General features: G+C 37.5%; 1 protein-coding gene across 5 annotated transcripts in view; it reads left to right on the top strand.

Moving 5' to 3' along the window:
* Positions 1 to 905: 905 nt before the first annotated feature.
* Positions 906 to 14,732, top strand: part of LOC101746087 (CREB-regulated transcription coactivator 3) — a 32,164-nt gene continuing 18,337 nt past the window's right edge. For 2 of the 5 annotated variants that reach the window (XM_062674018.1, XM_038017614.2), the window contains exons 1-5: positions 4,558 to 4,783; positions 5,529 to 5,696; positions 7,014 to 7,189; positions 9,464 to 9,627; positions 13,587 to 13,683. In XM_062674018.1, the coding sequence (XP_062530002.1) occupies positions 4,670 to 4,783; positions 5,529 to 5,696; positions 7,014 to 7,189; positions 9,464 to 9,627; positions 13,587 to 13,683 (719 nt within the window). In that variant the 5' untranslated portion in view covers positions 4,558 to 4,669. Of the gene's footprint in view, positions 995 to 4,557; positions 4,784 to 5,528; positions 5,697 to 7,013; positions 7,190 to 9,463; positions 9,628 to 13,586; positions 13,684 to 14,732 lie in introns of those variants that run through there. The other 3 variants (XM_062674020.1, XM_062674019.1, XM_062674021.1) reach the window with 2 other exon arrangements.

Genomic DNA, 14,732 nt, shown 5'->3' with positions numbered 1-14,732 from the left:
TTTTTAATTATTTACAGTTTATAAATAATAAAAAACCAAGGAAACTGTCCATGTTGGCCATTATTAATATCACTGTAAGTATGAATTAAATTAGCAGCGTGGGACGGTATAGATAAATTAGGTTGAGTAAGTAATTTTATTAATCTAGTAAAGCATTTTTTAATTTTTTTGACTATAGCTGCAATGTTTGATGTCCCATATCAAATCATACATCAAAATTTCAAAAATGTACTGGGATGGCATAGTGAGAACTTTAATTTCTTTAATTCTTTTCCTCAGGGATTCCCTTGAGTGCATGTTATAAATAGCACGTATAGTTCTTTTCTGCAGAATAATTATCATTTCTACATCGGGCGCATTGCCCCATAGCAAAATACCATAGGACATGACACTGTGGAAATAAGTAAAATAAACTAAACGAGCCGATACTTTGGTCTTTATTTTTTTACTACGATAATATAAATAACATACATGACTGTCGTAACTTCATTGATATTACTTAATTATCAGAGAAAATATCAAAACAATAAATAAACCACACTAACCACAATAAATAATTAATAATCTAAAAACGAAATTTTTCGTAGGAAAATAAGTTGTCCCATTGAGACCGCAGGGATTTTGAACTCATTTATTTTATTACATTCTGATATTGATAAACTTTTATAGTCTTATATCACTACCTACTTAGAGTTTTGAATACATGTTTTATTTAGTATATAGTGAAATACGTCGTAAGTTAATCAGTTTTCGGAAAATAATATTAACCTATAAAAAATTCCAAAATGGAATTCAATTTTGTTACCGATTTTTGTGTCGAAAGATTTTTTAAACTAGTAATTTAGTTAGTGTTTTTTCTTTTGGCTACGCTATTGAAAACATTTCACATCGCCATTTTGTTGTGATGTCATTTCGGTGTCGACAACACCCGCGACTTAACGTTGTGCCCTGCACTGCGGCGAATTCGATCCGGATTTTGTTACCCTGTATGAAGGTAAGTTCAAGATACCTAATATTCTTGTTAAAATTGTAAATAGTTAACTTTATGGACTAAAATTTTATGTAAAATACTGTTTTAACTATTGAGTTTTATAGAATCTGTATTTTATTGAAACTCTGTACCCGTCCTTTTGTTACTTCTGGTTTTGTTACTTTCGCGTGGTAACTATATATACCTTTTTTTTTTTTTTTTTTTCGATGAGCAACGCTCCGCCCTCGTCGCGGTCATAGGAGAGGACCTCTCGCTGCCGCGCGTCGTGGCTACGATGCTCGGCAGCGACGCGTCCTGGAAGGCGATGCTCGACTTCTGCGAGTCCACCATCTCGCAGAAGGAGGCGGCGGAGCGAGAGAGGGAGAGGTCTTCCCTTTCCGCACCGATCCGTCGCCGTCGAGGCGGGGGCCGGAGGCGGGAATACGCCCGTACGTCCCGGCCCCTGTAGATAGCGGCCTCCCCCCGGTGAAGGTCAAGGGGCGACCTGAGGGGGTGAGGCCGCGCAGCGCGCTACCAGCACTCTAGCGCGCTACTAGGACTCTAGCGCGCTGCCGTGGAGTGAATAGAGCGACCGGTTGACGGTGTATCGCGTCCCGAACCGGCAGGCTGGTTCTGGTCCAGCGGGGTATTCCGGGACACCAGCGGCACCGTCTGGGCGGCCCGACGGGCTGCCGTACCGAGACGGCCGACGTTTCAGAGCCTTCGATTCGCCTCGAAGGCTCCGTCGGCTGGGCGTCCTTGGGGTGAGCCGCGCCGTCTGGTTGTAGTGTTGACCGCGGTAGCCCCCCTACCTCATCCGGGTTCTGACCTCGGAGGGGATCGGACGTCGGGTGTAAGAGTGCAGGGGAGTCGCTTAGTGGGTGGGTCCTAAAATCCTTGGGCCCGCGGTCTGCTCACAACACCATGCAGATCGTTGAGTCTCACATACCCCGCGCGCCCCTTTTGCGCGGGGACCTCGTAGGAGGTTCGGCCCTCTACCCGAAAAAAAAAAACTATATATACCTACATATTATATTTTAAGATGATTTTTAAAATTACGGTCAACAATTTTCAGAAATGCTCAGTAATTAACTCTGTAAATGATAATATGAAGTGAAATGAAATGAAGTCGATTAATATTATGAAACATGACATGAGGTGAAATGAAATAAAATGCGATGAAATGACATGTGATGAAATATTATAATCTCAGTAAAATGATGGTCATTTACTGAGACTTTCTCAGTGGACTTTTTGGAGGATCCCGAGAAGTTACGTCCAGCGGCTTTGTTTCATTTTCCTCCATTTGTGCACTTTTACAGATACTTAACAATTAATAAACCACTGATATTACAATTTAAACCTGAAGAAACATTAAATAGACAAAATAAAACAAATCACACAACTTGACTCCTCGCGTTCCCGCCAAAAAGTCTCAGAGACTAGCCATAATAAAGTGAAACTTTCATTACATTGTCTCAAACCTTTTCGTCTGTGTGTTGCATGTCGCGTGACGGTCGGCCGCGGAGTAGGGATAAAGTGAAAGGCGCTTGTCACGTCAGAACAGCGAAGGCCAATGTTACGGTGGGTTCAATAAAAATATTAGTTGGAGATTTAGTTTACTTTTATCCCTTCCCATTATTATTCCAATTTTCCAAGTATAAAATTGAGATTGATAAAGTGATTTTTATACCCATAATGGAATATTATTTCAAAATTTTTAGTTAAATGTCTATAATGTGAAAAAAAGTTTCACTTTTACCGTGGTTTCATAAAACCACACAATCCTTTTTTTTAAGGGATTTTATGATCTGATAGCTAAGACTTTTTATTAAACAGTTAATAAAACACTGTTATTACACATTTAAATCTGAAGAAACACTAAATAGACAAAATAAAACAAATCACACAACTTCACTCCTCGCGTTCCCGCCAAAAATTCCAAGTTTTTTTAAGGGATTTTATGACCTGGTAACTAAGACTTTAAGTCATGGCTTATTTTTATATCATATTTTTATGAAAAATGATATAATGGTGTGAAATGAAATGAAGATGATTAATTTGAGACTTTAATCAACTGGGATGAAATGAAATGAAATGAGATGAGATGATATGGAATGAAATATAATCTCAGTAAAATGGTGGTCATTTACTAAGATTTTTTCAGTGGAATTTTTGGAGGATCCCGAGAAGTTACGTCCAGCGGCTTTGTTTCATTTTCCCACATTTGTGCGCTTTCACAGATATTAAACATTTAATAAACCACCATTGGTTGTAGGGTGCTTTATAGCCACACTAGTATGAATCAACATCTTACCTTCTTGTTTCACGAAGCTGTCATGCATTTCAGTTTGACCTGTGGTCAGTGGTCTACTAAACTGACAGGTGATATACTAAAAATTCGAGACCAAGTCCTCATGTCGCAAGGTGGATGGCAGCTTCAAGATGTGATAGATATGAGCTCCGGTATTCATTTAACGTCAGATGGGCCCTGAGTAACAAGTTGAGGCATTAAAATATCTGCAGTATAGGGTTAATAATAAAAAAATAACCTTTTTTAAAAAACTAGCAAATTTTATCTCCACAAAAATTGTTTGTTAAAATTTTTGACTCTTGAGTGCTGTCTGTCTGTTTACTTGCTTCTTGCAATATAAATAGCATTCAACCTCATACATTTAATAATTTTGAATCAGCATTACCTTCAGTTTTTTTTTTTTTATGATTGAAAGATTACTGTTGGCTCGGAGGCCTTTCCAGCTTCACCAGGACAGGTGGGCGAGCAAAGGCTCAGCCAGGAGGGGTGGGATTTGCTAACAACTACCCGAGCGCCTCCGAAGGAGACCTAACAACTCAAGAGCAATTGCTTCGCGAATGAATCTACTACCGGATCGAAATCGCGACCCACTGAGAAGATCCGGCGAGAAACTCAGCGGGCTGATGCATGGGTTAGGTTGCACGGCGAACTCTTTGTCGAGTTCGACGAGTACGGTTACCGGGGTCCCTAAGCCTGCTCCTAGTGTTAGAGCTGAAGGCGTCTAATGCAAAGGTTATTGGATCTGATGGATCCGTAAGGACGTGTCTAGGGCGTCGACGGTGACTGACTCCTGCATGATCAGGATTCGGGGAGTAGTCAGCGGCGGCTACGATAAGGCGATTATCATGACGCATAGCCTTATCGAAGTAACGTTCCGACACTGACTTCATGTGTTTGCGGATCGATTCGAGGCCTAGGTCGTCGTGTAGGTCGACGTTCCTCACGAACCACGGAGCCCCGACGGCTAACCTGCAAAAGCAGGGATTGTAGGGATTGGAGGGTGTCTATGTGTGTGCGGGCCGCGTGAGCGAACACCACACTCGCGTAAGTCATGACGGGCCTTATGCAAGTTTTGTAAAGTGTCACCTTGTTCCGAAGGGACATTTTACTCCGCTTACAGATCATGGGGTAGAGTCTACCGAGAATAAACGCGGCACGGTCACGGACTGAATTGCCTTTAGTACGTGTACAGTGCAGGCTTTATAGTTGCCGTTCTTTGCGATTCATTTTTGGGATGTAGAGTAGAACTATGGGTACTCGAAATGTATTGTTAAATATAATCTATGGCTTGCCTGATAGAGATGACAGCAGCAAGCGCGTTTTGGATCTTTGAGCGCTGAAAATTGTAATGTAAAAATACGAGAAATAAACGTGTATTGGCCATCATGGCAAATCCAAGGAAATTCAGTGAAAAAATTGCCCTCCATAATCAAAAGCAGGCTGAGGAAACTGCCGCTTTTGAAAAAATTATGCGTGAAGTTTCCGACGCAACCAATAAGGTATGTCTCCTATTTACTCAGACAATCGCTTCCTGGCCGTCAAATGTGCCCACCAACGTAAACAATAATCATTGCAATATGCCTATTACGCCTTAACTACTTAGATTATTAATATAATGCTATTTGTACACAACAAAAACTACATTGTTTTGTATATGTGTATTTCCCAATTGTCATTGTCAATGTGTAGGTATTTCATTTAACTTCTACACAATAGCCAGTTATAAGTTTAAAAATAATTTAACCCTAATAGACATTCGGCACATATAATTATTTGTTGCGATTGTTTGAACATCAATTTCGAGAGCAACTTCATTCAAGTTATTATTGTTATTGAATGAAAAGTAATTGTTTTTTTTTACACTATTCATGGTTTTCCTTGTATTATTCCGGTCACCGCCCTCGTCGAACCCGTCACTTGCTATGAAAGGCTCGACGAGTAAATTAACCCATAGACACAGCCCACTGAGTTTCTCGCCAGCTTTTCTCAGTGGGTCGCGTTTCCGATCCGGTGGTAGATTCTGCGAAGCACTGCTCTTGCTAGGGCCAGTGTTAGCAACACCCCCGGTTTGAGCCCCGTGAGCTTACCTACTGGCTCGGTGAATCTAGATTAACCCCTTGAGATTACTAGAATAGGTAGAAAAAAAAACATATATTATTGAAAATTTCAATATTGAAAAAAGAAAAAAAAAGTTTCATAAAATAGAAAAATAAAGTTAGAGATGGTGAAGATCCGTGGTTTCAGGTTAATTCAAGTACCAGGCGTACCAGAAACAAAGCTCCACCCAAGACCCCTGAAACAAATGAAGCGTCACTCCGACCTTCTCAGCAAGGGCTGGGCACGTTTCGCAGTGGCTCATTGCCAAATGTGGCTGCACCACAGGCCACCGACATAGAGACGGAAAATGTTAAGGTTCCTCAATTTTGGAATCCTTTGTTACCATCAATCAGAATATTGCAAATAATTACTCAAGGTACTTCATAAGGAACAATATTACTTAAATAAGATATTGCTGAGCCATATAATAATTATCAAGCTTCAGCTAGAAGTATAATAAATATTTGCAATATCTAGGTTGATGTATTCCTGCAAGTTGCTATTTTGTTTTGTGGTAGTGGTGCAGTTGTAGCTGGCTGTTAATTTTTTGAAACGTTCAACATCTAGATTTCTTGTCTGTTATACCTTGAGTTTCCTTCAATTATTTTTAATTATGTATCGAAATAATAATGTTGATAAAATATATTGCCATTATAACATAAATGAATTTTGCTTAACACTGCTAATTACCATTGAGACACCACACATTATTTATGTTAAAACATGTGGTCTAAATATTTACAATGTAAACAAGTGTTTTGTTCCTCATCTGTTCACTTTGTGTGATTCCAGAAATCTACAAAGTATAGTAAAACATAAACTGTATCAATTAGGATTTGTCAAATTTTATTTTTACCTTTATATGTTACTATGTGTTATCTTATGAATCAGAAATATGTATTTATTATGATTTTTTTTTTCTAGTAAAGATTTAGCATGATTCAAAACGGTCATAAACAAACATACTTATGCAAAGCAAGAGCAATGGGCATGTTTATCATTTGTAGTGCCTTTTCCTAAGATTGAAGTTATGAATTATATTTAAATAGATGATTCTCTATCCTTTCCTCTTTCTTTGAACATTTACTTTTGATTGGCACAGAAAAAACTATAAAATGATGAATTTATGCCGTTATATGCATATAATGCAAAAACTATTGAATAAATTCCAATTTCATTTTTTTTGTTTCACTGTAGTAAGGATACTTGCTCGTTATCTCAAAAAATCACAATGTTTTCATTTAATATCAAGTAAATAAGTGTTCTTATACTGGTACTCCATAGATGGCTTTATTCATTTTCAGAAGGATAATGTTAAAATACTATTTAAGCCCACAGGCATAACTACTACTTAATGTAATTCAGAGTTTTCAACACTTATTTTTCTCTGGCTAATCATAATCAAGTCATAAATCAGAAAGTGCTTATAAATGAAAATATTGGTGAGCATAAATCATTTCAGGAAAATTTAAATCATGTTTCCTTATTTGCTATTTCCCTATATTGTAATATTTGTTATGTTACAGTTATCAGCTTGGGGTAAAACCAATTAAATGTGTTGCAATCCCTGATAGAGGAGTAGAATCTATTGATATTTGTTGCAAGTGATTAGTATATTTTGATTGTCACTAGCCTGAAGAAGCTACACTGGCAACACAATATGGCCTGGGTGGTGGTCGCAGTGGAGGGACATCACCGTCTCGTTCGCCTGGTCAAAGAGGCCGCACCTCCTCATCTGTAGGTCCAATGCGCCGACCTGCCGACCGGAAGCATGATACCAGTCCTTATGGAAGCACCGTTTACTTAAGGTGGGTACATTAAAATATTATTTGTTTGAAAAAAAAGTAAGCTTTTTTGGCAAGCATTTAATTTAAATCCATTAAAAAAATATATAATATAAAACGAGCGATCAAATGAGGCTAGTAGTGTAAACTGTCGCCATTACAGCAAGAAACGATGGCCTGTTTCAATTAAAAGACTGAAAACCGCCTTATTTTAAATTCATTTAGGTCAAAGAGTCTATATCAAAACTAGCAGCAAACCCTAATGCCGACTCACAACTTTAAAAACAAATGGTCTGTCACAAATTTGTGAAACAAAATCTAACATTGTTAAGATTTAAATCGTAACGGTTTGGGCTTGCGCCACTTTACCGCTCTGTAGTATTAATAACTAAGCGTTGCCTAGTGAAGATAAAAGTGATAATAAAATATAAATGCAAATTATAAGTGATAACCACGTTTTTCACACAGTATAATGATAATCCCGAAGTCTCAATAACATAGTAACATAATGTATGACATACAGTAATTGATTCTTCGAGCAAATATTTAATGAGTCATAGCAATAATAATACAATTCTCATTGTCGTGACCCATTCCAGGAAGACTCATTCATATTTAATAATAATTGTTTCGAGTTTGGGTCAAGAAAATTAACAGGAAATAAGTCATTGAAATGTACCAAAAGGACTTTGTATCGCCTGCTTAGTGTTTTTAAACATTAGCAAAATTACAGCAAATATCCATTCGCCTTTATTTGAATTACTTATACCGTGCTGTAATTTAAATTGAATATATCAATAATATTAATAATGTTAAGTTGATCGACAACAGTTTTGAAGAAACACATAAAATCTCTTTTAAATCATTAAGGCGGGGGCGTCCATTAGTTACGTGAGGTGTTCTAGGGGGGATGTGATCAAGCTACAGGTAGGCGAGCAAAGGCCCAGCCAGGAGTGGTGGGATTTATTAACAGCTGCCGCTGGGAAGACCCGGCGAGAAACCGGCGGGCTGATGCATGGGTTAGGTTGCACGTTGCACTCTTTGCCGAGTTCGACGAGTACGGTTACTGGAGTCTGAACCTGCTCCTAGTGTTAGAGCTGAAGCCGTCTAATGCAAGATTTATTGGATCTTATGGATCCGTAAGGACGTGTCTAGAGCGTAGACGATGATTGGTTCCTACGTGATCAGGATTCGGGGAACAAACAACAGCGGCAATGATAAGGGCCCATCGTGTACGTACTGTAAAACGCGCAAATTGCAACCCTCGCGGATGGTCACAAGACGAGCTACTTAGCTTCTGTACGCAGGCGACAACGGCTTAGGGTAGCTAATTCACAGCGAAGTAAGAGCAGATAACTTCATTGAAAATCACTTGGGTATATTGGTCCCAGTAGTCACTCTTGAGGCCGTGCACGAATTTTCACGAACTGAATTAGAATAAATATGTTAAAATTTCTGTTTAATATTTATTATTTAATTTTATGATAGTGATTTTAAATTACGGTAATATTCACAAATACTATGTAGTCTTTGCTAGTCGGTAGGCAGCGGCTTGGCTCTGCCCCTGGCATTGCTGAAGTCCATGGGCGACGGTAACCACTCACCATCAGGTGGGCCGTATGCCCGTCTGCCTACAAAGGCAATAAAAAAAAAAGTCTTCAATAAAAATACCTAATGCAACTCTTTTACACAAATTCTGAAGAATCTCTCGTGAGATTAGGAGAAAAATATTGCAAAATCTCACCAAGCTTAGTCGAAAATTCTCAAAAATGCCTCACGTAATGAAGGGACGCCCCCTTTTCTATATTATGTTAAAACTTCTTTTAGACACCTTCTATTCAGAATGCATCTAAGCAATAATCTATACTCGTATCTTCTCTTTTATAAAAACAAATTAATCGTAAATGGTACATAGCGTCATAGTTTTTAAAAAAGTTTTTGTTTATTCTGGATTACAATTCTAAACAAGCTATGTCGCTCTTGAAATCCCACTGACCAATTACTCCATGACAATACGTATTTCAGACTTTTGCACGAACAATCTTCACGAAGTTTATAGAATTTGCGTAATCACTGGTGGTAGATTGTATTGTTAGCCCGCATGGTACTAGGGTGTATTCTGCCTGTTTCCGTTGCGGATCGGTCACTCATTTCCGTTTGAAGAGTGGTACAACCGATAATTTGAAGTCGTCGTGGCCTAAAGACGTCCGTCCTCTCATCTGCAATAAAAAATATTATGAAGATATAGAGTCATTGAACCGATCGTTTACATATCGTTAAATTTTTTTTCCCAAATAGTCCACCACCGGACAGCAACTGGAGACGTACGAACTCTGATTCGGCGTTACACCAGTCATGTGGGGGCGACCAGCAAGCGGGTGCGCCGTCGCTTTCCCCCCACCATCATCCGCTACATTCACACGCACACCCTCACTTGCATCCGCATCAAAATCATAGGAGAGGTAAGAATTTTTTTAATAAAGTGTAGTTAAGTTTGTTTATTAAATCCTTCACTTCAATATGTTGCGAACTGTTCATTTGGTTCACCTAAAACTTTATAATCCCTTTTGTGTGTCTTTTTTAAAAACAAAATAAGAATATTATGTGGATATAAAAAAAACGTTATACCATTAGTCTAATTACAAAAAGCTCTTAATAAAATTAGAAGAAGCAGAAAATACAAACCTCTGAAATGTTCTGAATTTTGTGAAATTTTAAAGTTTATAAGTTGTTAGTACGCTAAGCTAATTAGTTACCACTACGTTTAATATCATGTTTAGTGCAAAAAAAAAGTCTCAAAAACTACATAACATTATTCTAAAATAATATTTTAGTTTTATTTACTGAACACGACTATCTAATTAATAGCTAAAAAAAGGTCTCGTCTTTTTATACGATATTATATTTATAATATATTACTTATTATGTATTATATTATATTACTTATTTTATAATATACATACTTTTATTTCTTTAGAAGTGCGTGTCTCACTAACTATTGACAAAAATAAAATGCTCTCCATATTTATTTAATAATATTCCACGCGTAGAACAAATATACTATCTCGATGTTCATCCTGTTGCTACATGGAGCGACACATTTTGTACGGGAATGTAAGGACGAATGTCTACCAGCTTAGTTTCGACGTGAGAAATGTTTGTTTCCTTCGTCCTCACGAATCTAATACAAAAACCGTGTCATTAAAAACGAAAAACCACCATACATTTTGTTTTAATATGAATGTCGTAATTGATGATTAACTTTTATACCCATTTATAAACATTTTATTTATCCGCGATCTCAGTACGTCACGATACCAAAAAAGGTATTACCATAGGTGATACCATTCAATTACGATCGGCATATTTTAGTACTTTTTCTTGTACGTTTCCTGAAAGAATGCACGACTAAGATGACTAATTAACTAAAAAAGGGAATGCTTCTATGACTGCGCGAAAGCTGATGAATTCGCAATTCTTTATTGAATTTTATGCGAGACTACCAGTCCTCGTTTCGTCTCATCCAAAGCGTACCATGCGTAAGCGTACCATCAATCCAAAGAGTACCATGTTCTCATTTCCTCCTTGCATCGTGTTCCTCAGTTCCAAGGGTCGGGACCTTTACGAAGCACTTTTATTCGGACTAAGTTCTTCCATTTTTTACTGTGCTCTGCGCAGCGTATACCAACATTGATGATGGAATCCGATGCAGTCTTAATTTGATGAGACTAGCGCATAGGCACCAAGCCCTCGTGATCTCGTTTCCTTCCACTTTGCCGGTGATGAGTATTTTTTTAAGATTGTCGCGATTTTTCCTCGCCATGTGACCGAAAAACTCGAAAATCCTACGCAGGCAAATGGTGGAAAGTCTTGTGGAAATGCTTACATCTTCCAGTATTGACCATAACATAGCAAATGCCTACATAAAAAAAAAAGTGGCTGTGTGACTTAGATTACACACCCCATCGCATCGCGTAGAGGCGACTAAGTGATTCATCAGAGAGTGAATAGCGGCGTCATCTGTATACTATACCAGCGTACTGCGATCGCCGACTCGCATTTATTGGAGACAGGATGAGAAAAAAAATGTCTATGGATTCTGATAATCATTTAGCATGGCGTATTAGAATAGCGTTCTCCCACTAAAGCATTTTAAACTGGGAATATTAGTAGGAGTTACTGATTCCTACGCAGAGTTCAGGAATAGCATCGTGTAATCAAAATCAAACCCGTAAAATTATAATTTGCGTAATTACTGATGGTAGAAAGTCTTGAGAGTCCGCACGGGCATGCACCATCACCTTGCCTGTTCCTGCCGGGAAGTAGTAATGCGTTTCGATTCAAAGGGCGGTGCAGCCGTTGTACTGCAACAACTGAGACCTTAGAACCTATATCTCTAGGTGGGTGGCGGCATTTACGTTGTAGATGTCTTCGGGCTCCGGTGACCACCTAACATCAAGTGGGCCGTGAGCACGTACACCCACATAAGCAACACAAAAAAAGTTCTTTAGTTTGAATCCATTCCCACTAGCCCGGATGTTAATCAAATAAAACTACAACATGAAAACATATGCCGACCCTACGAACAGATTATGAGCGAGATGATAAAAACGATTAATTTACCCTTTCTTAAATGAGTTTCAATTGTGTAATTTTGGTCAGGGATCTCATTATATTATTATGGATGGAAAAATTGTTCCTTAATTTCTAATGAATGATTTTACTTTGATGTTTTGATTTATCTAATATGTATTTTTATTCTACTGTTTGTAACTCTCAAAAAGAATTAATTCATTCACTAAACATAATCAAATACACTACACATAGTAAATACAATGTTGACTTGTTCACTTTACGTCACAATAAAAATACGTCCTTTTGTATCAGTCTGTTATGAATGAATGTAATACGTGTACAATGATTGTATTTACGTGACATAGTGAATTGCACGTTTAATTATCCATTTAATAAATAATAAATACACGAGTTAGCAATATATTGGTATTATGCTCAGCTTGCCTTGAAAATGAAGTTGTAATTAATATACTCCTGATTATTAAAGCTATATTTAACCTTCAATCGAAACTTTAAATCTATATTACGGTGATTCCAGAAAAAAATATTTAAACCGGCAGTACGGTGTCTTGTGAATTCGGATGGATACGCTGCGTATCGTATCATACTCACCTCCAACCTATATATTTCTGTGTGCTTAGTGCGAGTTTTTTAACTTTACGATCGCGTCAAAGTTAACTCACATTTGTATGAAGTTGGAATACCTTCCCTATGTTTGCCGCTAGAGGCAATGTTCCAACTCCATACAAATTCCAACTCCGATAAAAAACTCGCACTAAGCACACCTTTGTGAAGGAGTGAGGCGGGTTTCGAATTGAAGCAACCGCTAAACTATACAATTAAGATTTAGACCTCATGTCTCAAGATACCCACCCCTTTCTGATTGTGATCTAGATAGGCTCTGATAATCACTTAACAAACAACAGGGGGACTGTGAGTCTATTGACCTTAAATTCGTTCATGAAATAAATAAAAATTATTTAAATTTAGTATGTACTAACATTTTTTTTTATCTTAAATAATATTATCTATACGCGAAATATAGCTAAAGTTAACGTAAGCATTGACGTCACACGGTTTTTTTTTGTCTTTCACGCATGTGAATTTAAATCTACATAAAAACTTCGTATTTAATAACTCGAGCAAGTTATATATGATATCTTAAGTAGGTGTACCGTTTTACGCGACCATCAACGCAAAACCACATAATTATAATTTAAACACGAATACACCGGTCTATGTAATTGATACGGCCATAAAACAAGTTGAATTTTCCATAATTCGAAACGCATGGCGTGAAAGTAATCACATATTATAATAACTTGCCTTTACACTTCGTTCATTAAAAATAATAGATTGTGACGTCAATCCCTAATGCCTCATCAATTCATATTTTATTATTGAACAAACTGTGTCTACAAAAACCTTTCGACACATGTACAGATTGTGATATATAAAATTATGTTATTGTGTGCGTATTAAATTTATTGTCTTTATTTGAATACAATTTTTTTTATTTAGTTGAAGAGCTGAGGGAGCTGAGCCTGGTATGGATATTATGTGATGCGTAGAGATGTATGGAAATGTAGTGCAAAGTAGAGGGGGAAGAGGTCTACCGAAGAAGACATGGATGGAGTGTGTGAATGACAATATGAGAGAAAGAGTGCTGAGTAAACGGCCGATAGAGGAGAATATAATAAAAAAAATTCGCTGTGCCGACCCCACCTAGTGGGATAAAGTGGAGACAAAGAAGAGAAGGGATTTGATAACTAATTTGTGTTTTAATAACTTTTTTATATTACATGTATGTTTTTTGATAACTGATTTCTTCTTTTTCATTTTTCAGTTGGCGAAATGCACTTAAACGTTTTAGGAATGGGCATGCATCCGACGAATCGTCCCAGATCATCATGTGAAATACCGAGGATACCAAATAATAATAAGTACGTATTTAATAATATAAAACAAACGCGAATATTAGATTAATAAGCCCTTATATGATGCATTTCAATTAAGAATTTATCTCGTGTCTTAAGGTGAATGGTGGCGTTCACATTGAAATTATTGTGGGTAACTACTTTCCAAAAAATTAACAGTAAGCAAAAAAATACGGTCTTGAAAAAATCCTTTGACCTAATGAGCAGTTTTGATTTGTCAATTTGACATGACACATTCATTTTAAATGTACTCATTGAATCATATTAAATTAATACAAGCGTTTAGGTAAAACTGTACAAAACTAAAACTTTAGGGAAACATCTTTAAGCAATTCAACAATTCCAAAGGGTTTATGGCTCACATGAGACACCATGCTGCTGTCTTCACACATATACTGTTTTTTCCTCCTACCTATGCCGATAACCTTAAGAGGCAATTTTAGCTTCACTCTAACGTGTATGTGAGCTCACGGGGCTCAAACCGGAAGTGTTGCTAACACTGGCTCTAGTAAGAGCAGTGCTTCACAGAATCTAACACCGGATCGGAAACGCGACCCGCTGAGAAGGTCCGGCGAGAAACTCAGTGGGCTGTGTCTGTGGATTAATTTACTCGCCGAGCCCTTCGTCCCAAGCGACGGGTTCGGCGAGGACGGTGTCCGGAACCAAGTCTAATATGTGATCGTTCTATCATAATAGTAATTAATAATTACATTTATTTACTCCACAATACAAATACAAATAAATTTTCAATTAATATGACATAAAAATTCTAATTCTAAACAATATTACAATGTATTATACACACATAGTGGAGATAAAAAGGCGATTGCATGCAGCAGAGACGCGAATGTTGCAATGGTTGTGTGGAGTAACGAGAATGGATAGAATATGGAATGAATATGTTAGAGGAAGTCTGAAAGTGGCACCTGTGACAGAGAAGCTGAGAAGTGCGCGTTTGGGATGGTATGGATGAGACGAAATGAAAATGAGGTTGGTAAGAAAATGCTAACTATGTATATGGTATGTATATAGAGGAAGAGGTATACCTAGGTATA

This window comes from Bombyx mori, chromosome 19, assembly GCF_030269925.1.
Source record: "Bombyx mori chromosome 19, ASM3026992v2".
Classification (NCBI taxonomy): Eukaryota; Metazoa; Arthropoda; class Insecta; order Lepidoptera; family Bombycidae; genus Bombyx; species Bombyx mori.
Note: the sequence above shows the minus strand (reverse complement) of the source record. Positions and strands in the feature narration are given on the sequence as shown.